General features: G+C 35.3%; 1 protein-coding gene across 1 annotated transcript; it reads left to right on the top strand.

Moving 5' to 3' along the window:
* Positions 1-5,217: 5,217 nt before the first annotated feature.
* Positions 5,218-24,615, top strand: LOC141340938 (coiled-coil domain-containing protein 89-like). The gene is made up of 6 exons (XM_073846057.1): positions 5,218-5,534; positions 9,446-9,918; positions 10,763-10,893; positions 19,399-19,535; positions 19,899-19,975; positions 20,319-24,615. Exons 1-6 carry the CDS (start codon positions 5,475-5,477, stop codon positions 20,425-20,427), a joined length of 987 nt encoding a protein of 328 aa, XP_073702158.1. The 5' UTR covers positions 5,218-5,474; the 3' UTR covers positions 20,428-24,615.
* The last annotated feature ends 595 nt before the right edge of the window (positions 24,616-25,210 follow it).

The following is a 25,210-nucleotide window of genomic DNA, read 5'->3' as shown; positions in this document are numbered from 1 at the left end:
TTTTTGACCAAGTTGTTTGTACACTTTTAAAGGGGTCATTGGATGCTAAACTAACTTTTACATGTTGTTTGCACATTAATGTGTGTTGGCATCACCCGCCTACAATGATAAAAAATCCACCCAGTGGTATTTTTTATAATCTTTAAAAGTAATATCCCCTTTTTAAAATCAGGTCATTCTCAGCTTCTTGTCATTGTGACAAAACACAGTTGATTGACATGAGCGTCTTATCTTAGACCTGCCTTCACCAAGCTGAAACAGTCCGAATACGATCGCCAATTGTGTGACTCAGGTGCAGAGGAAGACTCTAATTGTGCGATTGAGGTGTTCTGTTGTTGGATGTAATCATGAACATAGCAGTAGTCATTTACTCCTGTCATCTGAGCCGTTGAAGAGGCAGAGGACAACGTCACTTTTGTTTTTAAAAGGAAAGCGCCGATCCCGATCTACATATGCCTCTATGTTCGTGTGAATCATTCGTGATGCAGCTTCAGCCACAGCAGAAGTGAGTTATAAGGTTTTTTTTATGCGTTTTTGCAAATGGCCTTTCTTAATAATGTGCTTGTTGGCAAGTTTCGCCGATAAACACAGCTAAATGCGGATAAATGCGGCTAAAATAAATATTACAGCTCCTAATCCCTCAGCAGAGAGGGGCGGGGTGAGCAGAGCTCATTTGCATTTAAAGGGCCCATGCGTAAAATGAGCTGATATTTTGCAGAGCTGATTTTGACAAGGTAAAAGGGGTTTTTTACACTACTATTGAGAATTTTTAATCAAAGTATATTAGAGACTTTTCATTAAGACCCTAAAGAATCATATGAATTTGTGGAAAATGGGCATCCGATGACCCCTTTAAAAAGTGGGCTAGAATAGAAATTTTGGAATAGACACATTTAAAAGTTTGGGATCAGTAAGATTTTTAATGGTTTTTAAAGACGTTTCTCATGCTCATCAAGGCTGCATTTATTTGATCAAAAATACAGAAAAAATCATACTGTGAAATATTATTTCAATTTAAAACGACTGTTTTCTATGTGAATACATTTTAAAATGTAATTTGTTCCTGTGATACAAAGTTGAATGTTCAGCATCATTACTCCAGTCTTCAGTGTCACATGATCCTTCAGAAATCATTCTAATATGCTGATTTGTTATCAATGTTGGAAACAGTTGTGCTGCTTAATATTTTGTTGGAAATCTGTGATACTTTTTCCAGGATTTTTTGATGAATAAAATGATAAAAAGAGCAGCATTTATTTAAAATATAAGTATATAAGTCTTTACTATCACTTTTTATCAATTAAACACATCTTTGTTGAATAAAAGTACTATTCATTTCTTTCAGACAAAGACAGAAAGAAAAATTGACTGACCCCAAACTTTGAACAGTAGTGTATATTGTTACAAAAGGTTTCTATTTCTAATAAATGCTGTTTTTAACACTTTATTCATTAAAGAATTCTATAAAAAGTCAGTTTCCAAAAAAATATTACGCATCACAGCTGTTTCCAACATTGATAATAAATCAGCATATTAGAATGATTTCTGAAGGATCGTGTGACACTGAAGACTGGAGTAATGATGCTGAAAATTCAGCTTTTCAATAGAATAAATTCTATTTTAAAGTGTATTAAAATAGAAAACCACTATTTTAAATTGCTATATTTCACAATATTACAGTTTTTTTCTGTATTTTAAAATCAAATAAATTCTGCCTTGATGAGAAGAAAAGGCTTCTTTAAAAAACATAAAAAATCGTACTGATCCCAAAATTTTGAACAGCAGTGTGTGTGTGCAACAGAAAGATATATATATATATATATATATATATATATATATATATATATATATATATATACACACACACACACACACACACACACACACAAACACACACCTTACATTATATGTAACCCTGGACAATATTTGGCCGAGATACAACTATTTATATATATATATATATATATATATATATATATATATATGTATGTATGTATGTATACACACACACACACCTTACATTATATGTAACCCCGGACAATATTTGGCCGAGATACAACTATTTTAAAATCTGGAATCTGAGGGTGCAGAAAAATCAAAATATTGAGAAAAATCACCTAAAGTTCTTAGCAATGCACACTCTTAAAAATTAAAGTTCTTCACGATGCCATAGGAGAACCTTTTTTGTCTAAATGGTTCCATAAAGAACCTTAAACATTTGAAGAACCTTTCCTTTTCACAAAAAGTTCTTGGTGGTGAAAGAAGGTTCTTCGGATTATAAAAAGGTGAGAAAGAAATGGTTCTTTAAAGAATCCTTGACTGAATGGTTCTTTGTGGAATCAAAAATGGCTCTTCTATGGCATCGCTTGAATAACCTTTTAAAGCACCTTTATTTTTAAGAGTGCATATTACTACATATTATCAAAACTTAGGTTTTAATACATTTATGGTAGGAAACTTACAAAATATCTTCATGGAACATGATCTTTACTTTATTATTACCCATACAATGTATTGTTGGCTACTGGTTTTGTGGTCCAGGGTCACATATATTATATGATCACGCTGAAAAAAAAATTGTGTAGGATTTACTCAGAAACTATTTTTACTCAAAAATTTCTAGTTTTTTTTTCTTTACAAAGAATTACAAAGAAATGGCGAGTAATTGCCACATTGACTTAATAAGTACTGAAAGACTGAAATAGTAGGACTATTATCTTGCTAAATCTACTCCAATCCTTTTTATTTTTTCAATTTATTAAATAAAAAACAACGCACTGCAAAAAAAATAAAATAATAAAATGTTGAAAAAAAATAAAATAAAAAATCCACTGTAAAAATTTTCATCATTATGCTTTAACAATATCAAAACCAACTTACCATACTCTTCATCAGTAATGCACTACAGTCTGTACCTTTTGGTTATTTAAGGCAACAAATTTAAGTTTCCAATTTAATAGAAATGGTGATTCAGCCTAGAATCATTTTCAAAATCTAATGATTGCCTTGTCAATAGACAGCAGGGTTGGAAATTAACGACGACTTATAGCAAAAACACCACCAAAATGAACAAAAATAAGTTTAAGACAAATGTAAAACAATGTATTACAACTGTAGCAATTAAAATTAAATGTTTAAATTATTTTAGATAGCTTTTACACGCTCTTTTGTGCAGTGCTGAGTCTTATAACCAATCAAACGTGGTTCTTTTGAGCTTAGGAATGCATTACATTTAGTCAGCGCTGAAAAAGCGCCAATCAGAGGTGCTTAGTCAGTGCTGAAAACTCCTGAGCGAATTCCCTCATCATAAATAACACCCTAAATATCATCATAAATAGTATAGGGATTATAATAAGGTGATTATAAAAATTTCACTCACAAATGTAAAAAATGCCCCTGGATTGCAAATGGAAAAATTTCTGACCCTGACAGACAGTTTTGGTTTTTGTACTCAATTTTGAGAAATATTGTGTCAGCAAAGTGAATATCATTTTCATACCAGTTTAAGGAAGTCAAACTGATGATCAGCCACCTAATAACTAGCTTTCACCTGTTAATGACCAGCTTACACCTGTTAGAAACCAACTACTATGTTCCAAATCACAGCTACCAGCCCCTAACAGACATAAAGAAAAACATACTGTATGGTCAACCACTTCTTTTAACAAATGAAGTGCTTTAATTAATTGGAACAAGTTAACTTTGTAATTTGTCCTTAATATGTATTACAGCACCAGGCAAATTCAATAATGACAACTTGACTGTGGTTTGTAGAGTTGTGAAGCCACAGTATGAAGCTTAGCAAAAAATTGCATTAATAACAACCCACAGCTGTCTCTGATTTTCAAGATTGACCACAAGTTTAAGTTTTCAATAGGCTGAGTCGACCAGAGTCAAATAATGCAGAACACGGTTTTAAATGCGTTACTTAAGGTCAGTGAGTTTCTATAAGGAGTCACTCAGGCAAGTCAAAGATCCCATGCTTAGCTAATAAGTGATCCTTTGGCACCAAAACTAGAGTTGCATAAAGATTTGATGTGTGTTAAAGTGAGCTATTTATGTCCAGAACCTTTAATGTGATCCTCACTTTATAATTAAGGAGCTCCCACTGAATAAAACATCTTAAACCAGCCTAAGATGGTTTGAAGATCTTGCCTGACTTCTCAGTCTGTGAAAACTGCCCCAAAACTACTATAAAACGAACCATAAGAACAATATGTTGATTTTTTTTTTTTTTTTTTGGTTATAACTTGATGTAAATCAAAATAGTTATTTACTCTTCTAATCAATCTAATACAAATGTGACCCTGGACCACAAAAACAGTCTTAAGTAGCATGGGTATATTTGTAGCAATAGCCAAAAATAAATTGTATATTGTCAAAATGATCAATTTTTCTTTTACCCCAAAAATCATTAGAATATTAAGTAGATGAATGTATTTGGTAAATTTTCTACTATAAATATATCAAAACGTAATTTTTGATTTGTAACATGCATTGCTAAGAACTTCATTTGGACAACTTTAAAGGTGTTTTTCTCAGTATTTTGATTTTTCTGCAAGCTTATTTCAGGTGATGTATGCATTTATTCAAAATATAAGTATTTATAAGTCTTTACTATCACTTTTTTTTAATCAATTTAACACATCCTTGCTGAATAAAGGTATTACTTTCTTTCAAAGAGAGAATGAACGAGGTGTTTATTGTTAGAAAAGTTTTCTATTTAAAAAAAAATCTGTTCTTTTTAACGTTTTATTCATCAAAGAATCCTGAAAAAAGTACTAGTTTTTTTTTAAAAATGCTGAATTAATGGCTATTGCTGTGCTTTCCTACCGTAAATATATCAAAACTTAATTTTTGATTAGTAATATGCATTGCTAAGAATTTAATTTGAATTTAAAGGCGATTTTCTCAATATTTAGATAGCCTATTTTGAACCCTCAGATTTTCAAATAGTTGTATTTTGCCAAATATTGCATCCTAACAAACCATACATCAATGGAAAGCTTATTTGAGATGATTTATGAATCTCAGTTTCAAAAAATTGACCTTTTTGACTGGTTTTGTGGTCCAGGGTCACATTTAAAAACAATTCTGCACCTTTCTAACCAGTGTATCTTCATTCACCAAAGAGGAGTCGACATCTAGTGGTAAAACTCGAGCACCACACCTGCATTTTCAACCCAATCTGTTTAACCTGAGGGGAAAAACACAAAACAGACATATCTGGATTAACAGTACGTGTCATAAATGTGAGTCGGTTTATAAAACGCTGAATTAGATTCTTAAATGTAGTCTATCGAAGAGGAAAAAGACGTAAAATAATCGCGACTGATTTCGTTGTTGCTAGGGGCGACCGGGAAACTTTGTATAGCCACAAGCTGTAGGATCACTGCAGCTCATTGCGGTCGATGCGCCTTTGTTGAAGAAACCCGATTTTTTTTTCTGCAAAACACAGCCTTGCAAGATTCAGCATGACATCTCCGCAGAAAATCCCGATAGACCTCAAAACGATGATCAAAGACACTAAACAGGTATGCTGGAGAGCGTGTGATGTTCATATAAAACTGTTTACGCCCATTTCTGCAACTGACACGCATGATATTTTTTCAGATCAGGATCGATCAACCAGGCTGTTTTGATATTGTGTTTGTGATAAAATTGTGGTCTGAAATACATAATTCACCCAAGCAGTAACAAAGCAACTAGTGGCGCATTATTTAAAAAATAGCAGGATATATATTATATATATATATATTTTAAACTTAGATTTTGCATCGTTTTACATTGAGTTAAAAGTTTAGTTTTATAATAACTGAGGCTACTTGCAGTTTGTCAGATTTAATATAATAATCTCTAAGTAGGGTAAATATACCTAGTTGTCACATTTTTACCTCATTTAATATATTTTTTTAAATAATGTATGTGATAAAATTCAGTTTCGTTGACACACATCTTGTACGTTTTCACTAGTATGCTTAAGAAAATCAAAATTAAACATAAAAGTTCATATAAAACGCATCGGCTTTTTGTCATAACATGCCTCAGTGGCGTCACACTGAATGGGGTAAGTTGTCACAATGGGCATAAACAGCACAACGCAACTGTTTTGTTTTGGTCAAGAAAGTATTACAATTAGTACACTGTATAAAATTCTGTTAATCATATTTATATATTTAAAACATGTGACAAATGGCCTAGTTTTGAAAACACAGATCAACCTTTAATTTTAAATCTGCCAGCTGCCATCATAATATGTTAGACTTTTGTCTTGTGTATCCTATGTCATGATTTGTCAGTTACCCGGATGCAATGCCATATTAGAGATACTCGGATGTAAACAACAGCATGGATTGCATGGTTAATCTACTACTGAATACATTGTTCTGCTAATTTATTCTGTCTAAACCATGAGAAAAACGTGTGGAAGCTGCTAAATCATATAGAGGAGGACTTAGTAAGCAGGGAAATGCATAATATTTTGACAAACTAAAGTTAATAGGTGGTAAAGATATGTACAAGCAGTATTAATCAGGATATTAGCCTAATATTTAATCTACCTGACTGGAAATGATTAGAACAAACACAAATGTTATCAAGATTATTGCCCTGGATATCCTGGTTCAGTTTGGCCAACCACAATGCCTTTTGATCCTCAGACAGTTTTTTGCACTCTTCTCCTTGATTTGTTATAACTTTTGTCAGTCTATAGTACTTCAAATGTTTTTCCTGGTTTGACTGATTAGTACAGCCCAAAACATGACAATAATTGATCATTTTCAGCAGCAATAATCAGCGAAATATGCAAGTTTCATTTGGTTAAGTAGCATTGCTTATGTTCAGTGCTGCCAATATGGCTGATTGATGGTGCATTGTGAAAACACTCTATGGTGTTTACTTGTGTAATGGAGCAGACCAGGTGAACTCAGGTCAGTGCAAAAAGCAGTGCAAAAAAGAAAAGGATTTTATTTTGACCTAATTTTTAAAGTGTAGCTATCAAAAATAAAAGGTTTTTCAAAAAATAAATAAATAACTTTTATAGAGGGTTTGCACTTACGTCATGATTTGGTCAGTTACCCGGATGCATGGCCATATTGGAGATACTCGAATGTAAACAACAATGGATTGCATGGTTAATCTACTACTGAATACATTGTTCTGCTAAATAATTCTGTCTAAACCACGGGAAAAAAACATGTGGAAGCTGACAAATCATATAGAGGAGGACTTATAAGGCATAATATGTTGATGACAAACTAAAGTTAATAGGTGGTAAAGATACATATAAGCAGTATTAATTGAGATATTAGCCTAATATTTCACCCACCCGACCATAAATGATAAGAACAAACACAAATGTTGTCAAGATTCTTGCTCTGGTTCAGTTTGGCCAACCACAAATGCTTTTTTTTTTTTTTTTTTTCTCAGACAGTTTTTTGCTTGATTTGATATAATTTTGGCAGTCTATAGTACTCCAAATGTTTTCCTGGTCTGACCGATTAGTACAGCCCAAAACTTGACAATAATTGATCATTTTCAGCAGCAATAATCAGCAAAATATACAAGTTTCATTTGGTTAAGTAGCATTGTTTATGTTCAGTATGTATAGCTATCAAAAATAAAAAGTTTTTTCAAAAAATAAATAAATAACAATCATGAGAAAATAGGTAAAACAATGAAAACTGACAAACAGATGTGATTATAATGCCTCTAAAGTAAAATAGAGGCCCTACCCCTGATGAGCAATTGCTAAATCAAAAAATTACATTATTTAAAAAAATATGCCAAATAATAGGATATAAACCTGACTCCACCAAAAGTGTATAAGGTGAGTATTAAAAACCAACATTCAGTAATTAAACCTAAACAAAGTTTTATTGAACATACGATTGTATCCAAAAAAATAAACAAATTAAACAAAAATGGCATATTCTTATTTCCTGCTGGAGTGGCAGAAAGGTGGAGCCAAAGCCCTAATTTCCTTTTTGCCTGATTGTACCTGAAAATACATCCATGGAAGGGGGAAAAAACAAACAAACACCACAGTCACTTCCCTAATTCGACAGTAGATTTGATGATTGAACAGCTTCCACACATTTTTTCTGTGGTTTAAACAGCATTTTTAGCAGAACAACGTATTCAGTAGCGCATTAACCATGCAATCCATGCTGTTGTTCACATCCGAGTATTGCCGACATGGCTGCGCATCCAGGTAACTGACCAAACCGTAAGTAAAGGCGTAAGTGCAAACCCTCTATGAAGGCTTTCAATTAAAATCCATGTAAATATCTGGATATTTTTATTACATAAAGAAACATTTACACCTGTGTATTTTACCTAAGAGTTCAGCTATTACAAAAATATGATGATATTAAAGTTTTTGTTTGGAGGATTCAGAAAAATGTATTGTAATTTGGGACTTTAAGACAAATTATTATTATTATTATTATTTCCATTAGCTGGCTTTTCAGTTTATCACATTTGCACTATCAATGACTGCACTTTTGATGATTTTTTTTTAATTTAAAAAAAAAGTGACTGATAGACTCATATATTGTCATATTTGGCCGTTTTTGAGTCATTCTGCCAACAGCGTTTTCAATGCACAAATATACAAATATTTTCTAAATAATTTTCAAATATTTGGAGTGAATTTTGAGTAAATATTGTAATAAAAAGTGTTATTTTATATCATTTAAATTCAGCAATTTTGCAAACATTGATGTGTTAAGGCTACATAGAAGTTTCAAAGATGAAAATTGGCTGAAAATGTACTTATCCTCAGGCCATCCAAATGCAAATGAGTTTGTTTCTTCATCGGTACAGATTCAGAGAAATTTGCATTACATAACTTGCTCACAAATGCATCCTCTGCAGTGAATGGGTGCCGTCAGAATGAGAGTCCAAACATCTGATAAAAACATCACAATAATCCACAAATAATCTACATGACTCCAGTCCATCAATTAACACCTTGTAATGTGATAATCTGCATGTTTGTAAGAAATAAATCAATCATTGAGATGTTTTTAACTTCAAAACGTTACTTACAGCTAAAATACAAGTCCTCTATCCATAATATTGCATTCTCCAGCAAGCAAAGCAAGTGATACTAACTTTAATCAGATTTGTTCTGATGAAGAAACAAACTCATTTGCATCTTGGATGGCCTGAGGGTGAGTTAATTAAGCAAATTTTCATTTTTGGGTGAACTGTTCCTTTAATTGTGTTATACTGGCAATTATATCAGGTATTGGACTTCCTTTTCTCTAAATATCAGTATCAGGCTGTAAAAACAAACAAACACCCAGAGCCAATTCTCCTGCATCTGATGTAACTCTCAAAATTTCAGAGCAAAAATCACTTTTGTTGTTGAATATAATGATAAATGAAATGAAATTGTATTAGCACAGGTTTAACCTCAGATCTTCATCTTTCCTATAAGGATATGGACGATGTGCACCAGGCCCTGGAAAAGCTCAGAAGTCTCTCCCAGGAAGAAAGGACAGAGGCAGAAGTGCTGCGTTCAAGAATCGACGAGCAGTCGACTCTCATCTGCATCCTGAAACAGAGAGCAGACGAGATGCTTCTGCGCTGTCAGGCTCTAGAAAAGATCAACACAGAGCTGGAGAACCTGAGAGCCAATGTGCAGCTGGAGCTGGAGAATGAGAGGAAGAAATCTGCACTCCTGGAGCAGAGATTCATGCACCTGGCCTCCAACCACAGAGAGCTGATTAACTTCAAAAACGAGTACAAGAGCCAGAATGCAAAGTTGGAGCAAGAGAATGACAGACTCAGGAAGGAAAATGAAATGCTTTTCAGTCAGGAAGTGCAAGAAAAAGAGAAGACCATCCTCAAACTGACTCAAGAGCTCAAGGAATTGGCAGAGCAACATAAGATACTAGAAACAGAGTATCAGTAAGGAACAGTTTTCAGCTTCAGTCTGTTCTGGAAGTAAAAACCTCATTGGTCTCTACAGAAAAATACATTTTTTAATGATAACATCACTGAAAATGCTTAATTGCCAAATTTCTGGTGAAAAAATGCACTAACATACACTACCAGTCAAAAGTTTTTGAACAGTAAGATATTTAATGACACCAAAGTACAGCAATGAGATAAATTGTAAAATATTTTTTTCTATTTATAATAACTGTTTTCTATTTGAAAATATTTTAAAATGTGATTTATTCCTGTTATCAAAGCTACATTTTCAGCATAATTTTTTCCACATGATCCTTCAGAAATCATTCTAATGTGCTGATTTGTTGCTCCAAAAAAAGCTTTTGTAGCATTATACACTATACCATTCAAAAAGTTTTTAACATAATTTTGAGCAGCAAATCAGAATATTAAAATGATTTCTGAAGGATCACGTGACTGGAGTAATGATGCTAAAAATTCAGCTTTGAAATCACAGGAATAAATTACATTTTAAAATATTTTCAAATAGAAAACAGTTATTTTAAATAGTAAAAATATTTCAATTTTTTACTGTTTTGCTGTACTTTGGATTAAATAAATGCAGGCCTAAAGAGACTTCTTTAAAAAACAAAATCTTACTGTTCAAAAAACCTTGACTGGTAGTGTAGATATTCATAATACTGACAAGATAATTGATTCATTATTTTTAAAAAAATGCATATGGAGAGAATGAATGGGGAAAAATAGTTACAGAGCTGAAAAGGTGGCCGGTCACAGTTTACTTGATATAATCCAGTGAAATAAGTACATTTGCCATTAATCTTTATGATCCCAACAGGGAGAAAACAACTGGATTCCAGATTAAACTGAAAGAACTGATCAACCTTCATCAGATCAAAGAGGCGTCTTTGAAGAACGAACTGAGCGACACACAAAAACAACTGAAGAATGCTGTAGAGATGTGTGCAGGTGTGTATTCAATGTTTTACAACAACCAAACAATAATAACAAATTATTCTTGAATTATGAAACATAATGTGTATTTCTTGCACATTTTAAATGGTGATTCTCAACTGGTGGGTTGCAGCTCAAAAGCATGCAAAAACAAGTCTTGCAGAAAAACAAAAGGAAATATTCAAATATAAAAATACAAAAATTCAAAAGTATAGTATAAGTTAGTAAATAATTATGCTTATCAGCTTTTTACCAAAAAGAAAACATGAGAAATATTTTGTTGTTGATGTAAAATAATGTACATTCAATCAAACTCTACAGTGCTTTGGTTTAAATTGATCTAAAAAAACGCCTCGGGTTTCGTATGAAACCCTAGTTCCTCGAGGGAACGAGACGCTGCATCAAACGCTTTGGGGAACGCCTCCAGCGTGACCACGCTCTGAATCATGTGTCTAATCCGTCCAATAGGAAAGCGCGTTGTGACGTCACGGATGGGGTGACGTCATGAACCAGGAAACTATAAAGCACATGCGGTGAATGCAGCCGGCAGCTTCTGCCACCAGGAGCGCTGCAGGGATGCCGAAATTGTGGAAGGCGACGCAGCGTCTCGTTCCCTCGAGGAACTAGGGTTTCATACGAAACCCGAGGCGTTCCCCTTCGGGAACGTGGAGCTGCGTTAAACGCTTTGGGAACGATATACCCACGCCACCAGAATTTCAAAGACCTGCTATATGTGAAGCAGGAAAAGGGGCATGCATGCCCAATAATGGCTGCCGAAAGGCAGGAGAGAGGGGCGAAAGTAGCCCGAGAGGTGCTGCCCAATAGGCAGAGTAAAGAAGGGCCTTAGCTCAAGGGCGAAAGTAGCCCAGCATGATTACTGCTGATGAAGCAGGATAGAAAGGAGCCTCAGCTCACTGATAAATAAGGGCGAAAGTAGCCCGGAGTAATTACTGCTGATAAAGCAGGATAGAAAGGAGCCTTAGCTCACTGATAAATAAGGGCGAAAGTAGCCCGGAGTAATTACTGCTGATAAAGCAGGATAGAAAGGAGCCTTAGCTCACTGATAAATAAGGGCGAAAGTAGCCCAGAGAAATTGCTGCTGATAAAGCAGGATAAGAAGGGGCCTCAGCCCACAGATAGATGAGGGCACCATAGCCCTGGAGAGATAATCTCTTACAGAGAGGATAGGGGAAATAATTCGTAGAACCTCACAAATGTAAGTGGCGTGGACCATCCCGCAGCGTTACATATGTCCTGCAGGGAAACCCCTGCCAGGAAGGCCTTCGTAGCCGCAACCTTGCGGGTAGAGTGAGCCTTGGCTTCCAAGGGAGAGGTAAGACCAGAGGACTTGTACAAAAGAGAAATGGCATCCGAAATCCACCGACTTAGGGTTTGCTTAGAAGCTGGAAGACCTCTATTGTGAGGACCGAAACACACAAACAATTGGTCCGTCTTCCTCCACAGGGCAGCTCTGTGGACGTATGTTTCCAGCTCTCGAACTGGACACATACAGTTTAGCTTCTGTTGTCCTGGTTCCAAGAAAGGAGGAGGACAAAAGGCCTGGAGCACTACGGGCCGCGGTACAACGGAGGGCACCTTGGGCACGTAGGCCGGATTGGGGTGCAGAAATGCTTTGACCATCCCAGGTGCAAAGTCCAGATAAGAAGGGGCCACAGAGAGGGCCTGAAGATCACCAACTCTCTTTAGAGAGGAAACAGAAAGGCAGTTTTAAAAGACAACAGTCTGTCTGAGATATCTTCGATAGGCTCGAAAGGAGGATTAGCGAGAGCCTCCAGTACCACGGCCAGGTCCCACGTAGGGACACGTGAGCGTATCGGGGGCCTCAGCCTCAGCGCACCGCGGAGGAAGCGTGACACCAGGGGAAGTCTCCCGAGGGAGGTAGCGCCGAAGGGAGCATGGAAGGCATCTATGGCCGCCACGTAGCCCTTCAGCGTAGAGTGTGCATTACCAGCTGTAAGGCGGGCTTGCAAAAAGTCCAGCACTGAACCTACTGGGCAGTGAACTGGGTTAATGTGGTGTTGATTGCACCAGAGAACAAACATATTCCACTTCCCGGTGTATATCTTCCTCGTCGAGGGAGCTCTGGATTGGAGTATGGTCCCAACAACCTCGGTTGAGAGACCTGAAGCTAAAAGATGTGCCCCCTCAGGGGCCACACCCACAGCTTCCACAACTCCGGGCGGGGGTGGAGAATCACACCCCCTGCCTGTGAGAGAAGATCCCTCCTGACGGGAATTTCCCAAGGAGGGCCGTCTAGGAGACAAAACTAGGTCCGAGAACCATGCTCGACCCGGCCAGAATGGAGCCATTAGTAGGAGGCGGATTCCATTCCGGCGTACTCTTTCCAGAACTCCTGGGAGCAGAGCGATCAGGGGAAAGGCATACAGACGAAGCCTCGGCCACGTCTGTACCATAGCATCCAGTCCCAGGGAAGCTGGATGACTCAGAGAGAACCAAAGGGGACAATGTGTTGTCGCCTGGTTCGCAAAAAGATCCACTTGGGCTTTCCCAAACTTGCTCCAAATGACTTCCACCACCTCTGGGTGAAGTCTCCATTCCCCAGGCCTCAGCCCCTGCCTCGACAGGACGTCTGCTCCCACATTGAGATGTCCAGGAATATAAACTTCTCTTAGCGAGAGGAGTTTTCCCCGGGACCACACAAGGATCTGGTGTGCCAGCTTGTTCAAGGGGCGCGACAGCAGACCTCCTTGGTGGTTGATGTAGGCGACCACCAATGTGTTGTCGGTGCGGACCAACACATGGTGATTTCTGAGGTCTGGGAGAAAGTGTTTCAAAGCTAGAAACACGGCCTGCATCTCCAGGCAATTAATGTGCCACGAAAGTTGGCGTCCGCTCCACAGACCTTGGGCTGAGCGGCCACTCATGACCGCTCCCCAACCGGTGAGGGAGGCATCCGTAGTTAATGTCAGACGATGACATGGAGCTCCTAACACCGGGCCCTGAGATAGGAACCAAGGCTTCTTCCATATGTCTAAGGCACGAAGGTCTCATGTACAGCAGGCCAAGAGGTATCACGTTGGACGCAGCTGCCATGAGGCCTAGCAGAACCTGAAACTGCTTTACAGTGAGTAAGTGGCCTAATTTGACTCTCTTGACTGCCTTGAGAATTGACTCTATCCGTGCGGGGGACATATGTGCCCGCATCGTGGTCGAAATCCCAAACTACTCCTAGATAAGTGGTTCTCTGAGATGGAGAAAGAACACTTTTCTTGGAGTTTAGTCTTAAACCCAGAACTTGTATGTGGGCTAGAACGTCATCTCGATGTCGAACCGCCATTTCTCTTGACTTGCCAGTATAAGCCAGTCGTCTATGTAATTCAATATGCGGATGCCCTGGAGTCGCAGAGGAGCCAGCGCCGCATCCACACATTTGGTAAAAGTTCGGGGTGAGAGTGCTAGGCCGAAAGGAAGAACCCTGTACTGGTAAGCTTTGCCCCCGAAAGCGAACCTGAGGAACTTCCTGGGTTGAGGAAGGATGGAGATGCGAAAGTAGGCGTCCTTGAGATCTATTGTGACAAACCAGTCCTCGGACCTGTTTTGAGATACAACCTGCTTGACAGTAAGCATTCCGAGTGTGTGTCCTCAGCCGTGATATATCTTTGGCATGGAGGAACACAACGCTTAAAACTCTAGCGATCGCCCATTATTGCTTTTCCTATCTACTCAGTACTCAAATAAAAGTAGAGCAAACTGGCTCTGAAAAACAGCACTGAGGGACAAACACATTCACAAAGAGCGCGACTGAAAGACAGAAGCTGCCGGCTGCATTCACCGCATGTGCTTTATAGTTTCCTGGTTCATGACGTCACCCCATCCGTGACGTCACAACACGCTTTTCTATTGGACGGATTAGACACATGATTCAGAGCGTGGTCACGCTGGAGGCGTTCCCCAAAGCGTTTGACGCAGCTCGACCTTCCCGAAGGGGAACACTTAATTCATTTTAATGCTTGGTTTTAAGGACATTTTTGTAAGCTAAACACTTTTGATACTCATGGGTTCTGTATTATTATCATCATCAACTTTTATCATTACTAAGATACTATTATAGTTTTTATGTTTACATTTTCCTTAACCCCCTGGGGACGAAAAACGCCCTGGGGCGTTTTGAGGCAGTTTCCCAAAAGGAACTTTAATTACTTTGTCATTTCTGATTGTACAGATAAAAGCAGTACATCAATCGAATCTGTAAAGGGTCTACTTTTATTTGTATATACTCACAAAATCAAAAAAACATTGTGATTTTGCAAAATAAAGAAAACAAAAAGGGTGTGCTGTCTGCCGCGTTGATCTCCGTGATCTTCATTCAGAAACGCGTCAGTAAAATAGACTATAACTCAGCCAATATACAACACAGAGAAATGAGCAATATGTCTAGACAAAGCTTGATATGTATACTTTTAAACGAAGTAAGTTTTACCGAAACCAAATATCCTGTGATAAAATAATCAATATGAAACCAACACGATGTCCAGTCTCTCCGGTCTGCTTCATTATTTTATAATTAGATCACGCCCAGGAGCTGTTCGCTATTCATATTCAAATCGTCCACGTGAGGGCGCCGCGCCAAAAGTAGACGCCCACATCACGGTAAACAAAGGAGAAACTTCGTTCAAGTTAGTCATTTCTGGAAGAAGACTCTGTCAGGAATAAAACGTACTTCAGAAGACATGAGTAAGTTTTTTTTTTCTCTTATTAGCCTACTTGTTAGTTATTACTGTGACAGAATGTGCAAACATTTTACCAGTTAAGACTTTTTGCCAACTATAATTCCTGACTACAGCAAGTGAAACATTATAAAGTACGTTTCATTTCACTGCATCTAAATGACTAACGATGCCAGTATGTTTTTAATAGTCTGTTCAATAAAGAATGATGCAATATAAAGGTTATAGTGTTCACATTTAAGCTTAACAGTTATAATATAGCCTAGTTTCTTTGTATTCACACAAAGCATGCTTATGTTTGACTATAAGATCATAATTATTTATTTAGCTATTAATGTATCTTACAACAGTAGGATGTAATATGAGGGTTTACACTTAGTGTATGTTTTGACAATATGTATTAATACTGTGTTCTCGAATGGATGTTTAACACGATAAACAATTTTTATTAGTTTCTCAGATATAAAATGTCCTTTTTACGTTTGTACAAAATGCGTGGGTCTATGACTACAAAATCATAATATATATATAAATAAATAGTATGATGCTGTTGATATTAACATGCTCACAGATGTTTTGTTTTGTTGTTTTTAGTGATTGTAAACCTGCTCAACACATGAATCCTGCTGACATTTACTTGAGTCTCCTCAAACTGTTTTCCTGAGAGCACTGTACCATCTTCAGATGTTAAAGAAGTTCACAAGTGAATCTTAAGTTATTTTTCTTGATAAATAAATCTATTCAAAATAAGCTACAAACATATTTTGTCCTTATATTCCTCCTTCATTCATTCCTTTGTTCCTCTCAGTCATCTGACTGAATAACTAATTATGCGGCTCATTATGCAGGTCTTTGTCTTCTCAGGTGTGAATCACAGCATTATTCATGATCATTCACGCCTTCTTCGCATACAGCTATTCTAAACAAAAAGTGTCTTCAAAAATTTAAATCAATATACTGTTTTGTGTAAACAAGTGAACGAGATGATTTTCACATCATTTGATAGAAAAAACTCTAGCCTAACACATCCAGTTCTCAAAGTCTTGTGAACAAATATTCTGTATGTGTTTCATGACTTTATTTCAGTGACTTCAAAAATTTTGTTTTTCACTAAGCACGCATAAACGTTGTTTTCTCAAAAACACCAACATGTACATTCATGTTGCTTACATATTATTGTAGCCCAAATTGTGCTGATTACAATATAATCAGATTTGGGCCATTCATATGTTTTTAAGATACTGAAAAAAGCACAAATGTCAGGGCATGTCAAAACTTTTTCAGGGCCCAAAAACACCCTCAGTCCCCAGAGGGTTAAAGTGCCCCTATTATGCCATTTTAAAGGTAGTTAATATTGTTGTAATAGTCTCTTAAAACAGGTTTACATGTATGCAAGTTCAAAAAACACTTTAGTTTTCTCCAAAATTTGATTTATTTTTACCCCGTTTCTAATTGATTCGTAAACGACTCGTTTGAAGCAGTTCGAAGAATCAGTCTCTCTAAACCCCTCCTTTCAGTGAGCCCTCACTGCTGTGATTGGTCAGATGGTGCAGTCCTTTTGGATTGGTCTACCGCTTCAGCGCAAAACGAAACGCCCATTGGCATAACTGAATGACAGCTGTGGAGACCTGTTAATGCATAGAAAAGATAGCCTCGATTTTACCCTATCAATTCGAGCCGGAGTCTGACGATGAAACTGTTGAAGTGTCACTTCGACAAGAAACTGTTCTGCAAGCACGACCGGAGCAGGACGTTTCTCAGTGGGTGTCATATGTACACTGTGGAAAGTGCTTGCAATTTGCTTTTGGAAGCGAACCGGGCACACCTCTACGTTGTGAACTTCAACATTGTACAATGCATAACACTGCGTTAAGCCATCGTTTATCATTATCATTACTTAAACTAATAAGGCAGACAGACAGTCAAGCTGCATCAATCACAATTTTTAGACTACATTGCACTCACAGCTGAACAACAGAACTACAGAAACGCAAGTTAGCCGGTTACCAAGACATGAGTGGGATTGTTACACACCATAACGTACACAAAGACGTATTTTGAATGATCGCTAGAAAATACAATCATCAATTATTAATCATACTTAAAGGTAGAAGTTCAGAGGAGCAAGCCAGTCCAAATAAACTGGGCACTGATCCATTTTTTAAAACCAAGCGTTTGTTGAATCTCGCGTTGTAACGTTACTCCCCAAGATTGGAAAAGCAGTCATCAGTAAAATGACGCGAACACAAAACAAGATTGGAATTGGACTGCTGAGGTGTTGAAAAAATTAATGTTAACCACTCATTCTTGGTAGTTTCATCTTTCGGAAGGGCATATAAAACAAATTCACTCTCACAGCGCAGGGCGTCTTCTTGACATGATGTAACGTTAATCCACGTGAAAATGGTAGGCCTACTGTTTGTGGGCGGGCAAGTTGTTCGCGAAATTGAATGTGGGCGGACATTACGCAAATGTGTATCTCGTGACGTGTGGCCGTTACAGAAAAAAGATTCGAATTGCTGACGACTCGTTTAGGCGAATGTGAGCCGACTCTTTTTTTTGTTAGACAAAAACTTTATTTATAGTGCACTGTCGGCGTCACAACTTTGCAGATAGTTTATGTTCACATACAGCTACATGACACACTACATGAAATATCATATTTGAAAAGGCATAATAGGGGCACTTTAAGTAATTTAGTTGTGTGTTTTTTTTAAGCATTTTATTAGTTTTGTATGTCTAAATTTTTTTTATTAATTTTTTTTTTGTACATTGGACTTTATAACACAACTGCAAGTATATATCTCACAATTCCGAGAAAAAAGTTCTTATTTTATTTCTCATAATTTTGAGTTTATCATGCAATTCTGAAAAAAAGTCAAAATTGTGAGTTTATATCTCGCAGTTCTGACTATAACTCGCAATTGTGTTTATAGCATGCAATTTTGAGAAAAATGTCAGAATTGTGAGTTTATATTTCGCAATTCTGACTGTATAACTCAGAATTGCAAATTCATATCATGCAATTCTGAGAAAAAAGTTAAGAATTGCGAGATATAAACTAGCATCTGTGAGAAAAAAGTCGGAATTGTTTTTCTCTCACAATTCTGACTTTATTTCTTGTAATTTTGAGTTTATATCAAGCAATTCTGAAAAAACTGTCAGAATTGTGAGTTTATATCTCTCAATTGAATATAACTCGCAATTGTTTTTATAGCACACAATTCAAAAAGTCAGAATTACAAGTTTTTAACTCACAATTCTAACTTTATAACTGGCAATTGCGAGTTTACATTACAGAATTCTGAAAAAAAAGTCAAAATTGTGAGTTTATATCTCGCAATTCTGACTTTATAACTCGCAATTGCGAGTTTATATCATGCAATTCTGAGAAAAAAGTCAGAATTGTGAGTTTATATCTTGCAATTCTGACTTTATAACTCTATAACTTTTTATTTGCAAGAAAAAATTCTGACCTCACAGTTCTTACTTTATTTCTCGTAATTTTACGTTTATATCATGCAATTCTAAAAAAAAAACAGTACGAATTGTGAGTTTATATCTTGCAATTCTGAATTTATAACTCGCAATTGCAAGTTTATTTCACACAATTCTGAAATGCAGAATTACACGTTTTAAACTCACATTTCTGAATATATAACTCACAATTTTAAAAATTTTTATTGCGCAATTCTGAGAAAAATGTCAGAGTTGTGAAATGTTGAGATTTTGCTAAATGAAAAAGGTAGCATATTTATATCCAGTTTTTATTGGTGCACTGTTAAACATCTCACACATTTCTTTCCAACAGAGCTGGATCTCAAACTAAGACAAACCCAGGAAAAAGAATCAATGAAAGAGACTGACACTCAAGAGAGACTGGAGAAACTCATGAAGGAAAAGGATGAGCTAATTGACCTCTCAATGCAGCGTGGGAAAATTATACTGGTGAGCAATGAAACAAAAGTTCAGATTTAACTAGAGTGACCTTACAACTTCTATTTCCTTAAAATGTCCAGGTTTTGGCTTTGTTTGCCTATTGATGTGCTCTCTTAACTCCTCATACATTATATGTATGCATATTTGTATTGCTTTTTTGCAGAGTCCATCTTCTTGCATGCCATGATTGGTAATACCTGCAAACTACTTTTCAGACATAACTTTGAGCAATTTTGAAAACAAAGCCAAAACATGGACCTGAGTCCAAATGTCACGACACATCTAGGAAATCTAGATTTCACGTTAATTATCAGTTAAATTACGGTCTCTTTTCAGGTAGGGTTGTATTAATTTCACTGCAATGTTTTACAGGACAAGCAAGCTGAAATTCAGGAGCTGGAGCGGAAAAGACAGGAAGCTGAGACCAGTAGACTAGATGCAGAAAATAGGTATGAAAAAAAATTGTATGCATAAACAATAGACTTTTTGTATGAATAACACTTGCCATGTTTGGTAAAGGCACAGTTCGCCCCAAAAGTGAAACTGTCATTATCGGTTATGCAGCTTCAAGTCATTCCAACCCTGTAATTTTATTTTCCTGTCATGAAACATAAAATGTGATGTTAGGCAGAATGCTTCTTTTTCCATTTGAGGAAAGTACATAATGAATAACACTGTCAGACTAAGATGACAAAGGCGGTCTCCTGTAGGTATAAAGGTAGAAAGAACATAATATATAGGGTGAATTTAAAAGAATGCATTATTTGCTTAGTTCTCATGTTTTTTCATCAGGTTTGAAAAGGAAGCAGCAGCTGTGAACAGTGAATTAAGAGTGAAAGGACTACAGGACGCCTTAGAAAGGGCAGAGGACACCTGCAATGAATTGAAAAAGGTCTGTTAAAAGAAAACCTGTATGTACAGTATATTGGACATTTTTGTCTCTGTGGCATATCAGTGTTTTTACATATCACATTTTTAGGAGTTTGAGGCATTTAAAAAGCACAGCAGTGAACTGCTTGGAAAGGAGAAGGAGTTAAACTGCAAACTTCGCCACATGGTCATCTGAGCCATCCATCCCATTCCATGTGTGTTTCTACCATCATCAAAACCGGCCATAATAGCATAAACCGTTCACTTTCGCACATGGAGTGGTTGTACATAATGAACCAGAAGACAAAGATGAAATGAGGTTTTTCTTAAGAGAATGTCTTCCGCCAGTAGAGGGCAGTTTAAAGTATTTCTGTAAAGGGAAAGGTGAGTTTGATAGGCTAAACTGTGACTTTTATAAATAAAAATGAGCATTTTTAAACTTCCACTGTGGTTTAGTGTCGACTATCACAGGCTCTGTCATGATTATGATAAATTGAAAAATCTCTGATCAGTGTGAGCTTTAAATTCAAGTCAAATATTGCCTTTCAAGAGAATTTTAAAACTAATTTGCACATTTAGACGCATTTGCAGATTTTACTTTTAGATTTTAACTTTTTTTCAGATAATTCAGGCTTTCTGCAGGTTTTTATAAAATGTCTTTTTAAGACCAAGTGAAAAAAAAGGATTTATCATTTAAATGGAACACATTACATCAATATTGTCTCTGAATGTAAATGTCTCATATTAGCAACACTTCAAAGTTTGAAAATACAACTCTCAACCAATCTCTATTACACTTTATGGATTCTTAAATCAAGATATAAAGAAGCAAAATGACAACTTATATGTCTTGTTGTATGAGAAATTGATCTAAATGAAGTGACTTTATTATTAAAAGTAAACAAACATCTGCCAGTGGACTCCGAAAAATCAAAAGTTTGGTATCAGTCCAATTTTTAATGTTTTTTAAAGAAGTATTTTCTGCTCATCAAGACTGTGTTTATTTGATTAAAAATGCAGAAAAACAGTAATATTGTGAAATATTATTGCAATTTATAATAGTGGTTTTCTAATTGAATATATTTCAATATATAATTTTTCTCCTGTAATGAAAACGCTTCTACTTTTTTACGCCTTTGTAGTACTTTTATTCAGCAAGGATGTGTTAAATTGATAAAAAGTGATAGTAAAGTCTTATATTGTTAGAAAATATTACTATTTTAAATAAATTCTGTTCTTTTTAACATTTTATTCATCAAAGAATCCTGAAAAAATATCTATAATAAAAAAATATTAACCAACACTGATTATAAATCAGTATATTAGAATGATTTCTGAAGGTAATGATGATGAAAATTCAGCTTTGCATCCCAAAAATAAATTATATTTTAAAGTACATTAAAATAGACAACCTTTATTTTAAATTGCAATAATATTTCATAATATCACTTGTTTTTCTGTATTTTCTTGTAATTATACTTTATATTGTAATTATACCAATTATAATTATATAACTATATTATACCAAAACTTTTGAACAACAGTGTAATTCAAAAGGAAAACACATTTTCATTCCACATTGACAGATGTTTGTTCATGTTTTAAGCCTGAACTCACTTCATTTTGTTCAATTTCTCAGAAAGCAAGACTTCATGTTCAATTTACGTTTCAGGATTTAATAATATTTAGATATTTCTACAGAAAAACAATGCAACATGCATTTTTTCAGGATACTTTGGTAAGTAAAACATTAAAAAGAACTGCATTTATTTAAAATAAAAATATTTTGTAACAATATACACTAATGTAGTTTAGGGTTAGTAACTTTTTTCTTTCTTCTTTCTTTGTTTGAAAGAAATCAGTACTTTTATTCAGTAAGGATGTGTTAAATTGATAAAAAAAAAATAGTAAAGACTTATATTGTTAGAAAACATTTCTCTTTTTAATAAATGCTGTTCTTTTTAACATTTTATTCATCAAAGTATTCTGAAACAATATTAACCAGCAATGATAATAAATCAGCATATTAGAATGATTTCTGAAGGTAATGATCCTTTCAGCTAAATTATATTTTACAGTATATTAAAATAGAAAACTTATTTTAAATTGCAAAAATATAACTTGTTTTTCTGTATTTTCTTGTAATTATTCTTACTGTTACAAAACTTCTAAACAGCAGTGTAATTAAAAGGGAAAACACATTTTCATTCCACAATGACAGATGTTTGTTCATGTTTTAGGCATGAACTCAATTTTGTTTAATTTCTCAGAAAGCAAGACTTCATGTTCAATTTACGTTTCAGGATTTAAGAATATTTAGATATTTCTACAGAAAAACAATGTGACATGCATTTTTTCAGGATTCTTTGATAAGTAAAACATTAAAAAGAACAGCATTTATTTAAAATATTTTGTAACAATATACACTACCGTAGTTTAGGGTTAGTACATTTTTTCTTTCTTTGTTTGAAAGAAATGAATACTTTTATTTACAAGGGTGTGTTAAATTAATAAAAAGTGAAAACATTTCTATTTTTTTTTAAAAACAATGTTCTTTTTAACATTTTATTCATCAAAGAATCTTGAAAAAACACTGATAATAAATCAGTATGTTAGAATGATTTCTGAAGGTAATAATGCTGAAAATTCAGCGTTGCATCACATATAAGTATATTAAAATAGAAAACTTTTATTTTAAATTGCAATAATATTTCATAATATTACTTGTTTTTTTTGATCAAATAAATGCAACTTTAATAAGCATAAGAAACTTCTTTAAAAACATTAAAATTCTTACTGTTACTATTGACAGATATTTGTTAATGTTGTTAATGTAATTTCTTAGAAAACAAGACTTCATAAGTACAATGTTTAGCTATTTGTACTGGAAAACAATGCAAAATGCAACAATTATTGCCATTTAAAACTTTCCACTCAGATTTTAAGACCTTTTAAGGACTTAATTTGTGTAAGACCTGCAGAAACCTTGTAATTAATTAGACTGTTAAATTTGAAGGGACAGTTCACCTAAAAATTAAATTTAGTCATTATTTACTCACCCTTTTTTGTCCATACAATTAAAACCAATAGGCTCCAAAGGTGTTTGAACTCCGTCGTTCTTTAAAATGAAGTTCTTCAAAAGAAAGAAATGCATTTGCATTATTCCAAGCATTTAATAATGTATACAAAAATCAAATTAAACTGATACAAATCACCTCTATTTGAATGTCCAGTCAGAACTGAATCATCTTGACAGCTCTTTACCGAATGCTCATCCGTATATGCAATAAATGAGACTGTTCTGTATGTAGCCTCGTTCCTGAGAAGATAAAACCATTCAACTGTGTTAGTAAAAGCTCTCAAGCCATATAGCACTTAGAAATGCAATGCTCACCTTCCAGTTCTAGTTCCAGTTCCTTCCAGCACTTTAGGTCATGCATTGGATCACCATGTATTCCTCCGCGCATTGAAATAGCAGAATGAAACTGTGTTTCTGTCAGCATGTCTTCTGCATTTACAAATGAACAAGCTTTGGCATAAAATGATAGTATTTTGCTAACCTTTGTAATTTTTGGTGTAGTAATTTTAGTGTCATTCCTGAACTAATTTGTGGGCAAATAAAAGTTAGTTAGTGTAATTGTATAGTGGTCATCTGGTCTGCATCTGTATATATGTTTTATAGATTAGAACATCTGGTCGCCTTTTGAGTTCAACTTTACTGATTAAATATTTTAGGATAGGACTATACTAAATTGAGGATAGTCATGTAGCAGAGCCTTTTCTTCTCCAAAAAAAAAATAGAGTTCTTCTAGGGTGTGAACCCAAGAGCTAGCTCAGATCTTTAACCTTTAAGGTTAGGTATGTTAGTCCTTATATCATCCGTATGAGTTTTTAATGACTGTGAGGTTGCGGTCAAAATGCTGGATTCCTTTGTGTTCTCGTAACTGCACGTCGCCGTTGTCTGTCACCATTTCATGCATCTCATCGAGTTGAGGCAAGTTTGCGTCTGCGCCATAACTGACCAGTGCACCTGCCCTTTGATTGCATTTGACCTGGTCAGCGGTTCATCACCCCATTGCCATGACAATCTTTTTCCTCAGAAGTGCTGCGAATATGGGAATTGCCTTATATGGGAATCACTGGAAAGCCACGAATGACTGTTTCTGTGACCTCTTTTGTTGTAATTCTTTGCAAATACACTGATGTAGAGAGGACTTGACTGTTAAGATCATTTATTTTAGATGACATGTAAAGCATTTGAAGTATAAATAAAAACAAAATGAAAAATACAACTTTTTTTGTAATCGTTTGTGGACATCCCTGCATTCATTGAATGGCAAATCTTAATTGGTCTAATGGTTGGTTTTGCAGGCACTTCTCTGACTCTTGATGTGTCCAGGTTACATTTTAGTCCAAAATCAAAAGAAAAGAAAAGTCACAACAACTCAAGGCTGGTCTGATGCCAAAGTATTACCAAAAGAGCAAAAATGTGACCCTGGAGCACAAAACCAGTCTGAAGTAGCATGGGTATATCTGTAGCAATAGCCAAAAATACATTGTATGTGTCAATATTATCAATTTTTCTTTTATGCCAAAAATTAAAATTAAAGATAATGTTCCATGAAGATATTATTTACATTTCCTACCATAAATACAGCAAGACTTAATTTTTGATTAGTAATAATCATTGCTAAGAACTTCATTTGGACAACTTTAAAAACTTTTTTTCACCCTTAAGATTTCTGATTTTCAAGTAGTTGTATCTCAGCCACATATTGTTATCCTAACAAACCATACATCAATGGACAGCTTAT

Source organism: Garra rufa, chromosome 8, assembly GCF_049309525.1.
Source record: "Garra rufa chromosome 8, GarRuf1.0, whole genome shotgun sequence".
Taxonomy (NCBI): Eukaryota; Metazoa; Chordata; class Actinopteri; order Cypriniformes; family Cyprinidae; genus Garra; species Garra rufa.
Note: the sequence above shows the minus strand (reverse complement) of the source record. Positions and strands in the feature narration are given on the sequence as shown.

Excerpts from the sequence above, each read along its gene's own strand:
- LOC141340938 (XM_073846057.1), top strand. The coding sequence starts at position 5,475 with ATGACATCTCCGCAGAAAATCCCGATAGACCTCAAAACGATGATCAAA. Across the intron at positions 9,919-10,762 it reads ATACTAGAAACAGAGTATCA|GGAGAAAACAACTGGATTCC; the intron begins GTAAGGAACAGT and ends TGATCCCAACAG. Across the intron at positions 19,976-20,318 it reads AGACTAGATGCAGAAAATAG|GTTTGAAAAGGAAGCAGCAG; the intron begins GTATGAAAAAAA and ends TTTTTTCATCAG.